The 17,201-nt window shown below is 42.5% G+C and overlaps 1 protein-coding gene across 1 annotated transcript in view; it reads left to right on the top strand.

The window, feature by feature from the left end:
* The first annotated feature begins 52 nt into the window (after positions 1-52).
* The window catches only part of DPP10 (dipeptidyl peptidase like 10), a 231,138-nt gene continuing 213,989 nt past the window's right edge, over positions 53-17,201 (top strand). The window contains exon 1 of the mRNA XM_057366529.1: positions 53-201. Coding sequence (XP_057222512.1) covers positions 130-201 — 72 coding nt within the window. The 5' untranslated portion in view covers positions 53-129. The remainder of the gene's footprint in view (positions 202-17,201) is intronic.

Below are 17,201 nucleotides of genomic sequence, written 5' to 3'. Positions count from 1 at the left end.
TCTTTCTCCTCCTCCTCCTCCTCCTCCGCCGCGCCACTTCCAGGGGAGGCTGGTGTCATGCGGCTGGCGCCGAGGGAGGGGTGCCCGGGGCCGCAGCAGCAGTGAGAGGCGCCGAGCCGAGCCCCTGCGATGACAGCCATGAAGGAGCAGCCGGCGCACTCGGGCGGCAGGGGGAACCCGCCGCCGCCGCAGCCCGACCAGGTGCGACCCGCGGCGGGAGGCGCCGAGGGGCCGGGGATGGACGGGGCGGGGGGCGGCCGCCGTCCCGGAGAAGTTGTGCGGAGCTGGAGAAAAGTGGGCGWGAGGGGGACACGGGCGCCCTCGGGGCGGTTCGGCCGGGAAAAGAGGGAGCCCCGCGGAGCCGTCTCGGGGATGCGCTGGGGCCGCCCGGAGGGGAACCATCCTCCTCCGGATCCGTATCGGGGTTGGGATGTCGCTCAGCCCCGGCYCCGGCGGCAGCGGCTCCGCAGCAGTTTGCGCTCCGCTTCCCCGCGAGTTGCGCCGGGGGAGATGCACGGGCGGGGGATGCTGCCCTGGCCGGGGCTGGTGGCGGTGCGGGCAGCGGGGCGCTCCTCATCGCCGGCCGCTCGGGGCCGCGGGGCGGGCAGGGAGCGACCCCGGAGCGCGGGGAGGTTTCCCGGGGGGATTTTGGCAGCGGCCSGGCGGCAGTCACGTCCCTTGGCCCGACGGTGCCGCCCCGTGGGCTGGCGGGGCTGGGGCCGGCGGGGTACTGATGGCTGTGGGTAGCGATGTCTGTACCGGCTCGCTGTCGAGTCTCGGGTGGCGTAGGCGTATGGGAGATGGTACCGGGGAGCAGCCCAACTTGGATGTCATCATCACAAAATCGAACTTTTCATCACCAGATCGCTGTGYCTGGTGTTCCGGGGCSACAGCACTGAGGCATCGGGATGGATGGGGCTGGTCCCGGGGGACCCTCCGGCTTTGCGGCGGGGCGGGGGTGGTGCTGGAGCCGGGGCCGCGCACCTGCCCTCAGCACCCGGCGGGAGAGGGCCCCGGGTATCGCCCAGCTCTGCCGAGCCCCCAAACACCGTGAAATACGCCAACTCCGAGGAAGGGTTTTTTTTTTTTTTTTTTTTTTTTTTGCACATTATCCGTACGCACCGCTTTTGGTACGGAACTCCGGCACGCTGAGCGGGCTCGCAGGACATGGGAGCTGCATTTCACGTTTTCATTCTCTGCTACATCCATCCATCTATCCATGGAGCTTAATTTTCCTTCGATGCACTAGCATTGGGTGAAAAACGCCAGCAGTGGAAGCTGCTGGTCTCAGATCTGCTTTAGCAAGCCGGAGTCTTGAGTACCCAGTCCTGCAAGCACACCCAGGCTGCACGTTCAGCGCTGAGGAGCCCTTTCAGTATCACTGAACCCATTCATTTAAAGAAATTTCAAGATGTATGCTTTCTGCTCAAAAATGTGTGCACTATGGCACATTTTCATATAGTGCTGGTAAAATAATACATTTGAGTTTTGAGAATCCTTCTTGAATAAATTAATTGCATAAGTTACATGRTCTGAAATAGATGGGTAACTTCTATCAGTGCTTAAATTTCATACAAATAGTAGAATTTGTAGAAAAGGGAAGATCATTTTAAATAGTCTCAGAGGTTCATAGGGTTCATAAATTTCAAGGACATTGTTTTGCTTTAGATGGATACTGCTATTAGATGTAGTAGAAAGTACTTGAACTTAACCAGTCTCTATTTCTTTATATTTGATTTAGAGATGTTGAAGTGGTGATTGTTGGAGGTGGAAATCTTTTCAAAGCAGGATTAACGTTGTATAAAAAAATAGCAGCTTAACTGCTTCTTTAGGTCATCATGAGGAACAGCAGTAAGATACCAGTTTAAAGGATACTAAATATTAAAAGCTTATCCTAAAATTAGTAATATTTTTGCCTGAGTGCTCTGAAGTTCTCAGCCTCTCTTAGTGGTGGATGTGGCAGCCACTGGTTTGTTTGTGGGCCTGGCTGAAGTGTAGATGTGAAGTCCTGTGTTGGATTGGGTTTTTCAGACCAAGTTTGCTTTTCTTGATTAAAATTGATATTATATCAGCTTTGGTTTTCTGCTRTCTTAGGTGGCAGGGATGCCAYGAAGTATGTGGCAGCATGGCAKATAAAATGTTGGTTTTAGTGGGTGRCAGGTCTTTCTGTGGGTTTGAACGYCCAYAATGAGGATGGTGGCTTGAATCTTGCAGCAAGCTCTSTGCTCCCAAAGGGTTGTGGATGTTCCACTCCTGCACCTCTGCAGCAGCCAAGGACCGTGGGACATGCCCAACCCTGGCCAGGGCTTGACCAGAGGCTGGGTCTGACTTCAGGCTTGTGCTGGAATCCATTCTTAGTGCAGCAGTGTGATGTGGCCGTGATCCTCTAACTGAAGAATATTATAGTTTCAAAGCTTTTTGTTGGCTTGTAGTGGTTTTTAGAGCTGGTGAAGACGTGAGCATGAGGAGAAGAAGAAAAGGGGTTCGTTCATGTGTTCACTCTTCCACTGTCATGGGTTTGCTTGTGTGGAAAATACATTCTACTTAGGGCCTTCAGTAAATCCATCTCTGTCTCGTGTTTCATATTTCACGTTACTGGTGAGCTTGTATGACCTTAGTGTCAGTCCATGTGACATGGACTGACACTACATCTGTAGTTTATTGATCTRTCACTCACACAAGAAGGTGTCTGCTCTGAGAAGACGTAGTAGGGCTAGCAAATCTTTTCTGGTAGGGAGGTAGAATGTTCTAGAAAGAGCAAGGAATTGCACCAAGATCTTCTAAGTGTAAATCTCTTCACTGATTCCMAAGTCTGGTTTTACAGAAACCCCTGAGAGCAGTCTTACCAAAGATGAAGSATTTCTGGTAAATGTATAGGCTTGTGACCTAAGCTGGGATTTCAAATTACAGCAGGCTAATGCTGGGACTCTCCACTTTAAATAAAAGCTTGGATTGACTCACTGAAGCATCCACAGCCATCAACTTATAAGTAAGTTGGATACAACTTCATATCCAACACTTCCTCTGATAGTATTTTAAAACCAAAGTTCCCCTGGGACAAGGCATCCAATAACAACTTCCATTAACAGCGCTATTGATGTTTTGGCAGTTGGGTTGATAAATTAGCCAGATTTATTCTTGCCTCGCTGCTAAATGATGGGTCATATTTATTGCAAAAATTACAGTTTTATGTTCAGGTGATATATCTGTAGAAGGAAAATAGCTGTAGATTACTTGTATTTCTGGAATGCTCTATCCAAGTGCTCGGACTTCTTTCACTTGAGCACTGTGTCAGGAGTGAATGTAGCTCCCTCAGCTCCCCTTAGAGTAYAAAAATTACTGTTTTTCATCTTGTRGATCTTAAGAATTGTCCTGGGGTCTTGGACAATGATGTTTAGTGATCTTTTKTAGAAGGCAYAACCATTTGGTAGTCAGTGGACACAACATATTTGGAAAATATAATGTACCTGTATGACTGGCTGGTTGATGAATGTTGCTGTCTTTGCAGATGAAAAAGTAAGATAATTCCTCTAGGTATTACCTTTGTGAGTCTTCAGTCTGTTTACAAAAAAAACAGATGATCTACACCACCTGGTGCTACTCGCTGTTCTTTGTGTGTGCAGAAGATAGACCTTTGAAATTTATAATCATTTTCTCCTGAGCCTCTTTTACTCTCCCCACCTGATGCCTTTTTGGAATTAATTTTAAAATAGAAAAAAAAAAAGTGGGATTTTTTCTTTTTTTCTTTAAATGGTATTTAATTTTGGAATCTATTAATTATTCTTGAAACAGAGAGGCACAAATCAAACCAGAGATTGTTCTGTACTAAATAGGAATATTATTTGGTAACCATTTAAATTACTGTTAGTAATTAACGTTTAGTAAACAAACAAGGACAACTGACTACTGTTTGCTTGTCTGTCTTGATTTAAGGAGTTGAATTTTTCTCTTATCTCACAATGAGTTTCTGTGGTCACCAGACAAGTGGCACATTCTGAAAGTACATCTGAACAAAAGACAATTATTTGTGTTTTATTTTTCATTGACACAAGCCAAAATAATTTCTGTCTTCTTTCTTCATTGCTTAACTTCTTTTTCCCAAAACCAGACTCTGATCTTGTAGTGGCAAAAAACATTGATGGATGGCTGTGCCTGTACAGAGCAATATTCACCTTAATGAGGTTTTATCAAGGTGAAAGGGCTCTCCCTTGYCCCCCTCGGGTCATTTTGAGCTTGRTGGGTCAGGGAGAAMGTTGAACTCTTAATCATATACACACAGYGGTTCCAGTAACTTGAAAGATGTAGTCAGGAGGCCAAGCCCACATCCTGCACTCTTGTTTGTGTTCAGAGCTGGCTTCATGCTAAATAAGAAATCCTGTTGTAGTACATAATCCAAAGTGACTTTGCRTTTTTCCTGCTTACCAACCTAGTGAAACTTCTAGCTTGCTTTRTTGTGGTGCTCTACCCAACTTACTGGATTGCAAGGKTCAACACACTGTCAGAAACAKCAGGTAWAAAAGCCCAGAGAAGWGGTGAAATAAGRTTATATTATTATGCCCAGAATATTTAATAAAGAACTGTCATTCGAATCATACCTTAAACTTTTAAATTCTGTTTCTTACACTGTGTAGAGGCCATGCTGTATCCATGCTCAGTCCAGCAAGGGGGATTTCAGGCCAGCAGTGTCTGTTGACTGTATGACCAACTGCACAAGGAAATATATTCTGACAAGAATATGTATTTCCTGTGGTGGTTGGTAATATTGTTCAGGATTCAAATTCTAGAGGAAGGCATAGGATGTGTCATTTTTCAAGTACTACATGTGGCCTTTATTCATTTTCTCTTTGCCTGGTTACTGTTTCACTGTAGTTGAGCCGTGTACATGATTCAGGTGATTGGCACAAAAACCCTGAAGCATGTCTTCCATCTTCACTGCATTTCTTGTCTTCTGCTCTGAGCTCYGTGGAGCAGAGGAGAGGCAGAAATGATTTTTGGTGAGATGCTGCTGATGTTAATTGAAGAGCATCATTGTCTGTGACACCTGGTAGCTGCTCTTGAGTGTTTGCACCATCTCGGGGAGCTTGAGCCCTGCACATTTTCAGTGTCTGCACAGCCCACGAGGGTGTTTCTCTGTGTGCCTCAAATTTAGAGATGATGAGTGTCAGCAACTCACTTTGCTAATGCAGAAAACTTGGCCAAGAACTTTCCAGTGCTTTTTCCACCCTTGGCTCTGGGAGCCTGATGGGAGCACAACCACAAAGAGTTTTGTGCAGGTGGATACAGGACAAGGTGATGATCCTGATGCTCTYCTGCTCTTGGTACCCTCCCCTCATGGTTCCCATGGTTTTTGCAGCATGCCTTGCTTGCAGAACAGCGTGTGGGAACCTGGGCAGCATCACACAGCACCTGGCTTTAGAGCCCTCCACTTGCAGGTGGTTGAAGGGATTACTTAATGCAGTAAACCAAAAACTGTGATCCAGGGCAATCTTTTGGGCTCTTCTGTATTGGAAAAAATTGCAGATTACATGCTGTAGGTTACATAGTAACCTCAGATATTTGAATGTACATATTGTATTAGCTATTTTAAAAAACACTGTCAGTGTTTTTGTCAGCACCTTCCAACTGAAAGTATTGCTTCAGGCAAGCTATTTTGATAATTAACAAGAGGGAGGAACCCTTTAAGCAAARAGAGATGTTGTTTGATGCTATTCTCAAATTTGAAAGCCATCATTTTAGCACTTTTTAATAACTTGAGGTCATTTGGAGATTGCATSCGTATGTTAGTGACTCACAGATGTGACCACAGGCTCTCTTCCCAGGGTGGTAATAAAGAATGTAATAAGTGATCCCTAGAGGGGGTGTTGTTGTTGTTGTGGCGGGGTTTTGTAGAACTAATAGAGCTTTGAAATTTCCCTGACCTGTGGAGGGGCGTGTAGGACATATTATACCTCCTTTAACATTGCATCAGAAGACACAGGTGGTCTCACCTGCTGCCCGTGTCCTGCCAGCAGGTACCTGGAATCTGTTGACACCGTTTTTGTAACCTGTGTCATATTTCAAGTGGATGCATTAGTCACAAAATCTCRGATGTCTCAAACTCTGTCCCTTTCCACTTTAATCATACACTTCTTTTACGCTTCACTCAGCTGCATCGAATGATGTTCRTGAATATATGATAGTAAAAGGAACAATGCTGGTGGTGACTGATGATGATAAATTACTGTATTTATCCATTAGGGAGGACACTGGATGACCTACAGATCTGAGACTGAAGCTAAAAGACCTTTTYTAATCTTTCTTAACGCTGCTGGCAACAACCACATAACTTATTACATATTATTTATGTAGAGAATTTGTAAATAGTTTTGACTGATTCTAAGATAAAATAGATAAGATAAAACGCCTCTGGCATTTAGAGGGTATTGCCTCAGAAAATCAATTAGGGAGTATTAAACAATGTGATAATTCTAGGAAAATAATGTTTCTTTTAAAGCTTTTGGGGGCATGTTTTAGACTGCCTGGGGCAGTATTTGCAATTTAAATTCCTTTGGGGAGGAAAGAAAAGCATTTTGTAGCTTTCCAAAAAAAAAAAAAAAAAAAAAAAAAGTTTCTTACATGTTTTCAAAGCATGACTGTATTCTGAAACACCTCCAAAAAAAAAAAGAAAAAAAACCTGGGCAAATATTGAAGTTTTATTTTTGAGAATATGGAGAGAATTCCAAATGCCAATGGGAAAACCCTTAAACTTGCTTGAAATGCTGGGCAAGTGGAAGAAAGTAAATCAAACACTGCCAGTGCGACTGATCACTGATCCCCCGTGTTTGTTCTCTCTGCTCCTGGCGGTGCAGAGACTGCTGACCTCCTTTCCCTCTTTCCCATCCTAAGGCTTCAGAGCCTGGTTAAATCAAAGCATTTGAGATATATTGGGGGAGTCTTTCAGAGCAAGGATTTGAGTGTAAGTCCACTTAATTAGGAGTGGTGGCGTGCTGTATTTTTGAGTCTTAAGGAAGAGCTTTTCAATCAGTGGACTAATAACAATTCTAAATAAACACATAATTGCTCTAAAAGTTGGGTGACGTGAATCAGTGCAGTTCAAGAGGATTCCTTAGGCCTGCAGTACATTTCAGTTGGGTAAGCCATGGTAGCATTTTAGTTTGAATCAAAAATGTGCCAGAACAAATCCTGATTGGCACTGATGAATTTTGTCTTGCACCCTGGGGCAGTTTCAGACTGTGAGCTGGATTCCCTTAGGATGAAATACAAGAAGGTGATATGCTCCAGGAGCACCYGTGGGGTGAACCAGCTGCCAGTGGGTGCTGGTCTCCAGGACCAGACTGGAGCTGGTCCATGTAACCCCCAGAAGTTGTGGAAATCAGGTCTTTAACATGTCTGGCTTCCCTGTCCAGTCCTGCTGCTCTCAATTTGCTGCACAGCTTTTACAAAAACAGAAGGTGATGAATATATGCCTATATTTAAAAGCAATTGTATGATTTTGGTTTCTTTTCTCACTTATCTTAACCCTGACACAACGATGTTGCATGACTTTGGTTTTTTTATTGCAGCTCTGGATCAGTTTCTTGCATGTTTGTGGGTATTTGTTTGCTGTTTTTCGAACATACTAGTGTCTGTTGCTTCCCCACCAAGGCAGAAATACTGACATGAGTGAGTTGCACGTGGTGGAGAGGTCTCAGTTTCACAGAGATGCTTATGGGGACTGCTCAGAATCTGAAAGAGACAGCAGGGAACAAAATGAGTGTCAGTCTTGCTGAAGGTTTATAGATCGCGTAATCTTTTGTATCAGATTTTTTTTTCCTAGTTCTGTATGGGTGGACGTGTCTCAGAGTGCCACTAACTTTAAAGATGATTAAGATTACAAAATTGGAAATTAAAAGGCCTTGTTCCATTCTTGGCTGCTTGTAAAATTTCTGTATGACTTAGGTGGGCCATTGAAGGCTGCARTTTCAGAAGTGTCATCGGAGTTTGAGGTGTGCTGTTGTTTTGGGAATTTGGAATGTCAGAATTGCCTGTGATGACCTCCAGTGCATGTTTGGGGAAACCTGACTGCCTTTTTAAAGTATTATTGAGCAATGCAGTAGAGAGCTAGATCACATATKGAGGTCTGTTAGTAAGACAGTGATTTGTGGTCAGCACGAGTCTGACTGATATTTGTGTRCTTTTGTGAGAAAGCCACTCAGATTCAGGAGTATCCTCAGAATGCAGAGGAGTTGCAGGAAGATGATGCTACTGATAGTTGTAGGAACCTGAGATGATACGAAATACTGTTATCACAGTAGTTATCATTTAGGGTGCAGTTACTGCTACCAAAATGTTGCATTTCCAAATCTATGTGTKTGCTGTTCCAGTGGAGCAGCCCCAGAGGTGGCTGGGGTAACACATGTGCTGCTCCTGCTGAGGGGTTATGGCACTTTGTTGATTCTCACCCTCAGGACCATCTATGCAGGAAATTCCAGCTGTAAGATTTTCTATCTATTTCAAAACAGATTGTTTCTGTGAGTGAAGGCTCACATTAGAAAATCAGTGTAGGTCTGAAAAAAAAGACTGTTAGAAAATCTGTTAAATCTGTTTTTCTTGTACTGTCCCTTCTCTATCTGTTATTGCAGGAAAATGGTAAATGAAGCATACATACAAATATTGGGTATGATCCAGTATAGCTTTCAATGATTATCTCCGAAGTGGTTGATAGTGCCAAAGGCAGCATTTTATCTTCATAATTCTATGATTTTGGGTAGAATTAGGATTCCCTGTTTATTTAACCTCAGTAGATGTGGGCTGTAAATTGCTCCTGTGTTTTTGCTGCCAGCACAATCCCATGTGACTCAGCTGAGCAGGATGGACTCTTAACCACTCACCTATTTTTCAGTGATTGGTTGATACTGAGGGCCCAGTAGTGAGTGTTGCTTTTATACCACTGTGAGTCTTTCCGTAATTTCCAGGAGCTTGAACTTGTACTAGTAACAAGGAGGAGAGGAGCAGGACACAAAAATCATTAGCAAATTGTGAAATACCTGAGAAAAACAGAATTTTTTTTTGCCTGTGTTGTTCTTAGCGTGCTCAAGTGTGGAGTAATGAGCCACAGTCACATTTACATGGAAACCACTTCCCTTAATGAGGGGAACGGCGTTATCTGTTTAACTGTAGTGGATTTCCATTAAAAGCAGGACTTTAGCACATCCACCATCCAAAATGTGTGCTGGGACGAGCTTGGTGGAAACAAAGATACATAAATAGGAGGGATGGATGAGACGGAAATCTCTGGCTGTGACAGTTCAGGGAGAAAATGGATGCTGTAAGCAATCCCTTCCAGTTCTGTGTTGCAGTTGGGTGTCTGATCTTGCACAAATCATAACAAGAAACTATAGGTGTATAAAATGAGAAAAAAGAAGAAAGGAAAGGGAGATGAAGAGCGTATTTTTTTMAGTCAGGTAATTTAACCTTTGGATATAAAAATGCTGAGGTAAGTTTTGAACTCTTCACCTTTTGATATCTTTAAATGACAAATGGTTTCCAGAAAGATGTCCAGACAAAATTTTTTGGCCCTTGGAAAAAGGTAGTATCCCAGGGCAATATAATGAGTTGCAATCTACAGGACTGGGATGGGGATGCTGTGGTGAATCAGTAAATTACTGGTAGTTTCACTATTTTTGATAGTTGATACAAATGAACTCCTACGAGGAAAAAAACCACCTTTATTACAATCATCTCTCTTTTTTCCCCCTTTCTGCTTCTTGACAATGATGGAAAGTTCCTCCTTTTCTTTTTATGTGCTACTGTAAACCCTTGTTGTAATAGGAAAGAAATAATATGTTATCTCATATCTGAGCTAAAGAGAACTTTTCCTGAAGAGTGGCAGACTGAAATAGGAAATTCTGCTGATTTCCATGCAGCACTTGATTAAACTTATTTACTGTGGGGTCTGAGAGGTGGAGCTGTGACTATGGAAAGGACTTCAAAGGCTGCACTTTGGCTGGATGTCATCAGCATTCATCCATGACCTGGAGTTAACTCTCATTCCAGGACCTTGATCTGGCTGTCAAAATTATGCAAACATTTTCTTTTTCTTTTTTCTCCCTGACAGATGAAGAATTTTAATTATATTGCATCTCACTTGCTATAAAATTTTTGAGGAAAGTACTTATTTTTTGTGGGTTTTTTCCATTTCTTTTTATCCTGTGGACTATTGCAGTGATAAAGCAACTTGATGTGTGTCTTCCTTGTGAATGTGGAGTATGATGGTTTAGGTCAATGAGCCACGAAAGCACTTTAACCTTGCTTGGTGGCTTGAGCAGSTCCATGTTTGGCTTTGCAGATGAGMAATGYCCACCCAGCTCTAGTGGGGTGACTCCATCTGTTTGGTGGTCACTTGTCCTGTACCTCACGGAGGTGTTTTCCTCCCAGCAAGTTTTATTTTACTTCTGGTATTTTCGGACTGGCTCTTGAGACCTGGCCAAATCTAAAACACTTTTCCTGCATTATATTTTTCTTACTGATGCTACACATGATAGGACAAAGTGTGTGTTTAACAGTATTTGTAGAGGCAATGTTTTGTCACTGAAAATGAGTTAACTAGTTCTACAAAGGCTCTTGGATTTTGCTGACAGATTACTGGGAGGCTTCTGCCCTTAAGGAGTTTCTTGAGATTCTTGGTATGGAGAAAGCTGTGCTTTGAGATTAAATTATTCAGGTGTTTTTCAAAGTAATTAAGGCTTCTAGCATTTAATGTTTTATGTATGCGGGTTAAAAATGAAGGTTGATGAAATCACGACAAAGGGAAGTTTATTCGCAAATGACAGACAGTAATGTCTCTTTTGTGACTGGTGGAATGCTGTTTGCCCACTCATTACATCGAATATTGAACCATTATATTAGTGCCATTTTTTCTAAGCGATGGCATTGTTAAAAAGCAGGCAGTAGAATTTGATGCAGTACAGCCCTGGCTGTGCTAAGTAGTGCAGAATACGTCTTTTTTTCTGTCAAGTGTCTGATTTATAGACAATTTTTCAGCTTGTGTTTTTGAAATGGCCAGGTGAGCTATACAAAACAAGACCAGGAGGCAGGCCAAAGTAATGATTTTCTTGTTGGAAAGTAATAGACATGCCAGTATAGCATGTAATAACAGCAGGTTTTACAGAGTGGTGCAGAACAGTAGGAGTGTGAAACACACACCTTACATAAATTATCTGTGCATTTCTGCAGAGTTCTGCGCTACAGTAACTCATTCATACTTTTGGATTTTTTTTCTTCTTTTTCTTCTTTTTTCCCCACTCCACGTGTTTAAATTCATGGACTCCTTCGGCCCTTTAAAAACTTTACCCTTCTTATCTCCTCTGAACTAAGTACCTTATCCTTTAGATACATATACTTGCTGTTCAGGAATCAGTGAATGGCCTTTGAAACCTAACAGTAAATCAGATCTCACAGAATCCAGTACTGCTGTGGAATCTTCTCGAGTTCCAATCCTTTCTTGTTATCCTTTTTCCTAGGAGGAAAAAGAAAACAACAGAGAAACACCTAAGACACAAATTTAGAATATCCCCCATGTGCTGTTCAGTGTGAGGCACCTTATCTGTCCAAATATTTATTAATTATTCTGAGTCCATTTTCTGTGGTGCTTTTTAAAGGGCTACTTCCATAATAATAATGAGATTTTATATACTTCTGAAAGAGTTCCTTGGTCATAGTGAAGATGTGGAGGCACATTTTGTCCCTGCTTTTTTTTTTGTCCATGATTTTTGTCTGTAACTTCTGCACGTTTTATATGAGCACACACATGGGCACAGATAGATTGTCTTGAATGTTTTGTGTTTTCATTCCTGTACTCATCAGCCCTTGTCAAGCATTATAACAGCTCATCCCTCTGTCTGTGATTTCTCCAGTTTCTCTCTTTCACAGCATCCAGGGAAGTCTGGGGCCTCTCCCAGTAATTTCTGTAAAAAATAAGGAAACCAGAGTGGCTCAAAAGTATCTATGCAAAGCTTAGAATAGGCAATGGAGGTTAGAAGAATCCTGATTTTTGAAGAGGGACATTTCAAGAGTGTAAATCCTTCAAATGTCATGGACATTTGAGGCAAATCCGTGAAATAAACTAGGGAGCTCTGTAAAATATGTTAAGGGACCCTTTATCAGTTTCCACAGGTCCTGGAGAAAGCACAGTAATAGGTGTTTCTTAATCAGCAAAGGTTTCTCATGTTTGTTCCACTCAGACGGAAACTTCCAGCTTATATTAATCGATGTTTTCCASATGAGAAAAGATTCTCCCTTTGTTTTTACCCTGCCTTGCATAAAGTTGKKTTTTTTTCCCMTTAATTTTTAATCAGGTTCTATCAAGAAAGGGATTGTCGTGMTGGAGATAATATTTACAAGTTATGAAAGTGTTTTCAGTAGTAAGTCTCCTGCAAGTCAACCCTGATGAGCCAGTGACACCCTAATGCCCTTTCTGTTTCCTTTTTCTTTTTATTTTGTTCTGCTCTGTGTTTCATTGTTATTCCTGTCCCTGTGACTCCTTTTGCTACCAAAAATATTCTTTACCCGTTATCATACGAGCCCTTTGTGCATTTACAGATTAATTTTTTTACTAATACTTATGAAAAATGCATCTACTTTCTGATCATGCTACACTTTCCTGAGACGTGGAGGTGTCTGTACCTTACCTTGAAGTGTTTGAAAATAGTGCTCAGTTATCAAGATTTAACATTATTTGTGTGGAGTGACTTAGAGAGTTCATTCTGACTCCACTGTTGGTATCTTGAACCCAGGATAAGTTCCTGTTGTTTGGGCCATGCCCAATGCTGAGTTGCTGTGGTCCTGCTTTGCTGTAGTACCCCAAAATCATGGGGGTCAGACCCTGAGCATGGACCRGTGAAAGTGGAGGCTGCAAAAAGCCTCTGGAAACAGGAAATGGAAGTTAAACCAGTAAATACTTCTAGAACTGTGAGGGCATTCATCCCCTTTCAAATCTCTGGAACTGACATTTTTCCTATTTTTTGGGTCCATGCTTAAAGGGTCTTTCAAAAATTTGCAAAGAGTCTAATTCTGGAAGAAACATAATGGTTTATTTTGGGTTTTATTATTTTTCCACTGACCAAGAGCAGCCTTTTTGTGCCTGGATTTATGATTTATGGACATGTATAAAAGCTATTGTCTGCTCTTCCCCCATGGATTATTGATCTTTTTCTTTCAAAATACACTCCCATCCCTGGAAGTTGTCCTAGTGCTTGCAGTCGAAWCTGGAAGTTTGGAGGCATCAAATCACTTGTGATACTAAAGCAAGTATTCAACTTGACAAAAACTCAACTGTAGTTGAATATAATGATGCTTACTTCCCAGGAAGGTTTATRTTTTGGGGTAGTGAACATTTGAGATGCAGTTTGAAATGATACAATGGTARGTGCTTTGAAAATGTTCCCCAGGACACTACAAGTGCTCATAAACATGTAGGTGTTACTGTTGAGAATTACTTAAATTTTCATCCTGGGATAGGTGTTGTGTAAATTCAGTTGGAGATTTTACCGATATTTTTCTTGGATATTAGTGATGCTCCTGGTAGCCCTGCTGCTCAGAGAGTAGMTGTGTTCTAATTCACCATGCCAAGGTTTGAGGAAATCAGCCTTGCAGGCTTTTCTCCCTTCTTTTCATCCAAGACAGTGAACTGGTAAAGATGAGTGTGATCCATATTAACCTTTATTTCTAAGTAATACAGCTTAGAGCAAATAACCCTGTCCTCAAAGCAACACGTTTTGTCCTCCGCAGAGTAAACCAGTCCTGGGRGGAGTAACAGAACAGTGAGTAAAAAGCTTTAATCCAGTCATCCCCAATCCCTGAACATGAAGCTAACCYACCAAATCCCATTTTCCTGTTCAGAAATGTTACATAATGAAGCCACCAGTTGTCTGGATGTCATCTGCCCCTCGCTCCTGTGCTGCTCATTAGTGTGAAGGGCTCCTGTAGTAGATTGGATCATGATATCCATGAAATACATATAAAAAATATTGCAATAGTCTATGTATTGTTATGTTGTTACAATCACAGATTTTAGAAAAGGTGGTGATAGTTTAAAAGGTGGGAAGAGGGGTATGGCATGGGCTGGCTACCCACTGTGCACCACAGCACACAGGAAATGTGCCAGCTCCTGGGAAATTGGGGTTATAACAGCACCTCATGTTATGATCCTGATTCTGACCCTAATCTAATGTTATGACCCCTCCTCTGTCTCCAATTAATGTTAAGATCTGCTGGAATAACATTAGGATCSCACTCCTGAAATAATATTAGGGTCTGAATTAAAGTGCAAACAACACTATATGCTGAAGTCATAGTGTTAAGCGACAGATTTTGTTTAACAGCTAAGAGTGAGAGAGAGAGAGAGCTAGAAATACGAAGAAAGAGAAAGAGAGAGATTATGATCACCACCACAGGTGCTTCTACAGTGTCCAGCTGGCCCTTCTTCTGGTCCTCTTGCTGTGGGGTCCCCAGATGTTTTTTTCTAGAGGCACCACTTTTATACAGCCCAAGTCCTGGGTGTCCAGAGGCGTTCGCACAGCTTGGGGTGGCACATGTGTGTAAGCAGTTTCTTCCTTTCCCAGAGTTTACCACAGTGAGATTTTTTTGTTTTTTGTCTGAGTTGGTTACCCAGAACAGCCTCACCAGGCCTGGCATCTTCCTGTTKTTGGTCTGTGCTTTTCYYACAGTCTGCAYGGTGGAATCTTGTCCGGTGTGGTAATTCCCTACCTTTCACAGTGATTTGCTGCCCTTTGGAGCAGTAGATGCTGATGTATGTGTGCTTTCAGCTCTCCTGGCCATTGGCAAACCTGGGAAGGAAATCACAGGCTGAGTTTGTAAACACATTTCTCTGGAGTGTGACTGAWCAACATTCAGAAATGCCAAATGCTTACAGCATCCAGCCTGAGGTATGTGGGGTTACTGAAAACCACTTAAAGGCAGAAATGATTACAAACCAATAGACAGTAATGAATTTTCATGCCACTGTGACAAAGCTTTTTCAAATAATTGTGTGACAATACAACTTTGAAACATGTATTTTCTGTTTTTCTAGTGCTATTTATCAGATATGSATCAAGGTGTTAAAATTAATCTTCATTTGCGAATTTCTTTGAAGCAAAGCACTACGACTCTGACTGCATCATTATTAATCCCTTGAGTTTACCAACATGTGGACATCAGAAGGGATGCTGTTCTACTTTGATTGGGCTTTTGTGCAGAGGAAACAGCACATGCTCTGTCCATCTGCTTCATTAAACTGTAAATGCAATTCAATTTTGCAACACTTTAATGCATGGGCATTAAATATTTTGTGGACCTTGTGTAGCTGGTTGTATTTGGTATTTGGTTGGACCTTGTCTGGCTGTTGTATTTTTAAATCAAACTTAATCTTCTGTTCTAGGTTTCTGGGCTGCCTTTTCGTCTTTATTCATTTAATTACTTAYTTAATTTCTTTTTAATTTGAAAGTCCTCTTACCTGACTTTAAGCCTTAGATGAGGTTCTTCAATCAGTGGGGAGGATGAGACAAATTTTAGGTATTTCAGCAGAACRATTCAGGTCATCAGTCTTTTGCGGTTAATTATAGAGGGAAGCCTGGGTGACTTTGCTCTTAAATTAGATGCCTGCAACGATGGTGGAATGAGTCTGGATCTTAGGCTGGAGAAATTATTTCAGATCCCAGTACAGGCGGGTTAAATCACCAATGCAAAAATATATTTTCCTTCATCACTGTTAAAAATACATTTCAGAGTCAGTTTTATGAGCATTTCCTCTGCATATCACACAGCAGTGTCTGAGCTGGATTTTCTGCAGATGTTTGCCTGCCTTTCCTTTTGAAATGGAGAGCAAAKAGAATCAGGAGGAGCTAGGCAAGGCCATCCCAGCCAGCAAAGAAAGGGGGCTTGGTCTGCAGTACCTTTGGACCGCTGCTGTGATGGTGTGAGGATGCTGAATCACAATCACAGGGTCTGCTTCAGGGCTCACTGGTACCCAAACAGGGCTGGCATAATTCTGGGTTTTTTTTAGAGTTATGTCATGATTTCAGAGTTGTCTGGTTCCCCGGAGAGAAAGTGGCATTGTGTCAGAGCGTTCTGGTGGCGCAAAATATAAACCTGAGACAAAGGTGATTGACAAAGATTAATGTTCTGTAATTGGGAGCATCACAGGAAGCTGAAGACCTTTGTACTGTGTATTTTTTAAAAAACAAGCAGCAAGCTGTTCAGGAAAGTATAGTGTGGATCAGCATAAAACCTTACTTTTCTGTGAAATGGGAGCCTTAGTTAGAGCTAAGTAAAAATTAGATTTTGCTTTGAGTTGTTCACTGGACCTGCTCATGACAGCATACTGGTATCTGTGAGTTGAGAACCTGTGCATGCTTTGAGATACACACTGAAATTGTGCAGTACAAATATTACATTTGTCACTTCTGAGATGGCTTTTTCCCTGCAATTTAAAGGAATAATACTTTCCTTATGCAGCACTACCCAAGCGGTTAACAGGCTTGTTTTATGTTTTTGCTGTCATATGAAGAGAGTGGAAATCACCATCATAGCAGCTATTTGGCTTTAGAAGGGAAAGACAAAAGTGTTACCTTTCTCCTGAAAGCAGCAGCTATAGGACAAGTGTTTTTTCTTTCCAAGTGTTCTCATCAAGCTGCAGTAAAAAGTTTTTCTCCATTACATTTGTATGCTTTCTGTTGGGGTTCAAAGCCAGTTTTACCTTTGGATGGCTGAAGTCAGGCAAACTGTTCTGTGCAGACCATGGCAAAACCTAACTCCAGCAAGGAAGGAAAGAGGATTAAAATCCTGTTTATGTGAGCAGAGAGCCGACCCTGCTGCCCTGAGCTCTTGCACTGTCTGAATGGCCTCTCTTGTTGGTGTGAGGATGAGCTCTGTGCAGACTGGAGCTGTTCAGATCTCGCAGGCTCCACCGTGCTGAGCCGCYGCTGGTTCGGCACTGCCGCCCTGAAAGGAAGGAGGTGACAGAGGTGAATTATTTTTGCCCTGTGATCAAAGAGCATTTTCAATGAGAAAGAACAGCCAAGAGGACAGGCTGTATTGCAGAGCCCTCCTAACTTCCCCTTGCCTTCCACAGTGTCTCTCTGCATTTTGTTGTGCAGGAAACCAGCATGTGCCATGCTTCCCTGGTGCTCTGGCACGGGCAGGTGGCTGTCAGGGCACTGCTG

This window comes from Malurus melanocephalus, unplaced genomic scaffold (assembly GCF_030028575.1).
Source record: "Malurus melanocephalus ecotype Western Australia unplaced genomic scaffold, MMel_1.1 scaffold_67, whole genome shotgun sequence".
Classification (NCBI taxonomy): domain Eukaryota; kingdom Metazoa; phylum Chordata; class Aves; order Passeriformes; family Maluridae; genus Malurus; species Malurus melanocephalus.
The sequence above is the reverse complement of the archived record's forward strand: the minus strand, read 5'-3'. Positions and strand labels throughout refer to the sequence as shown.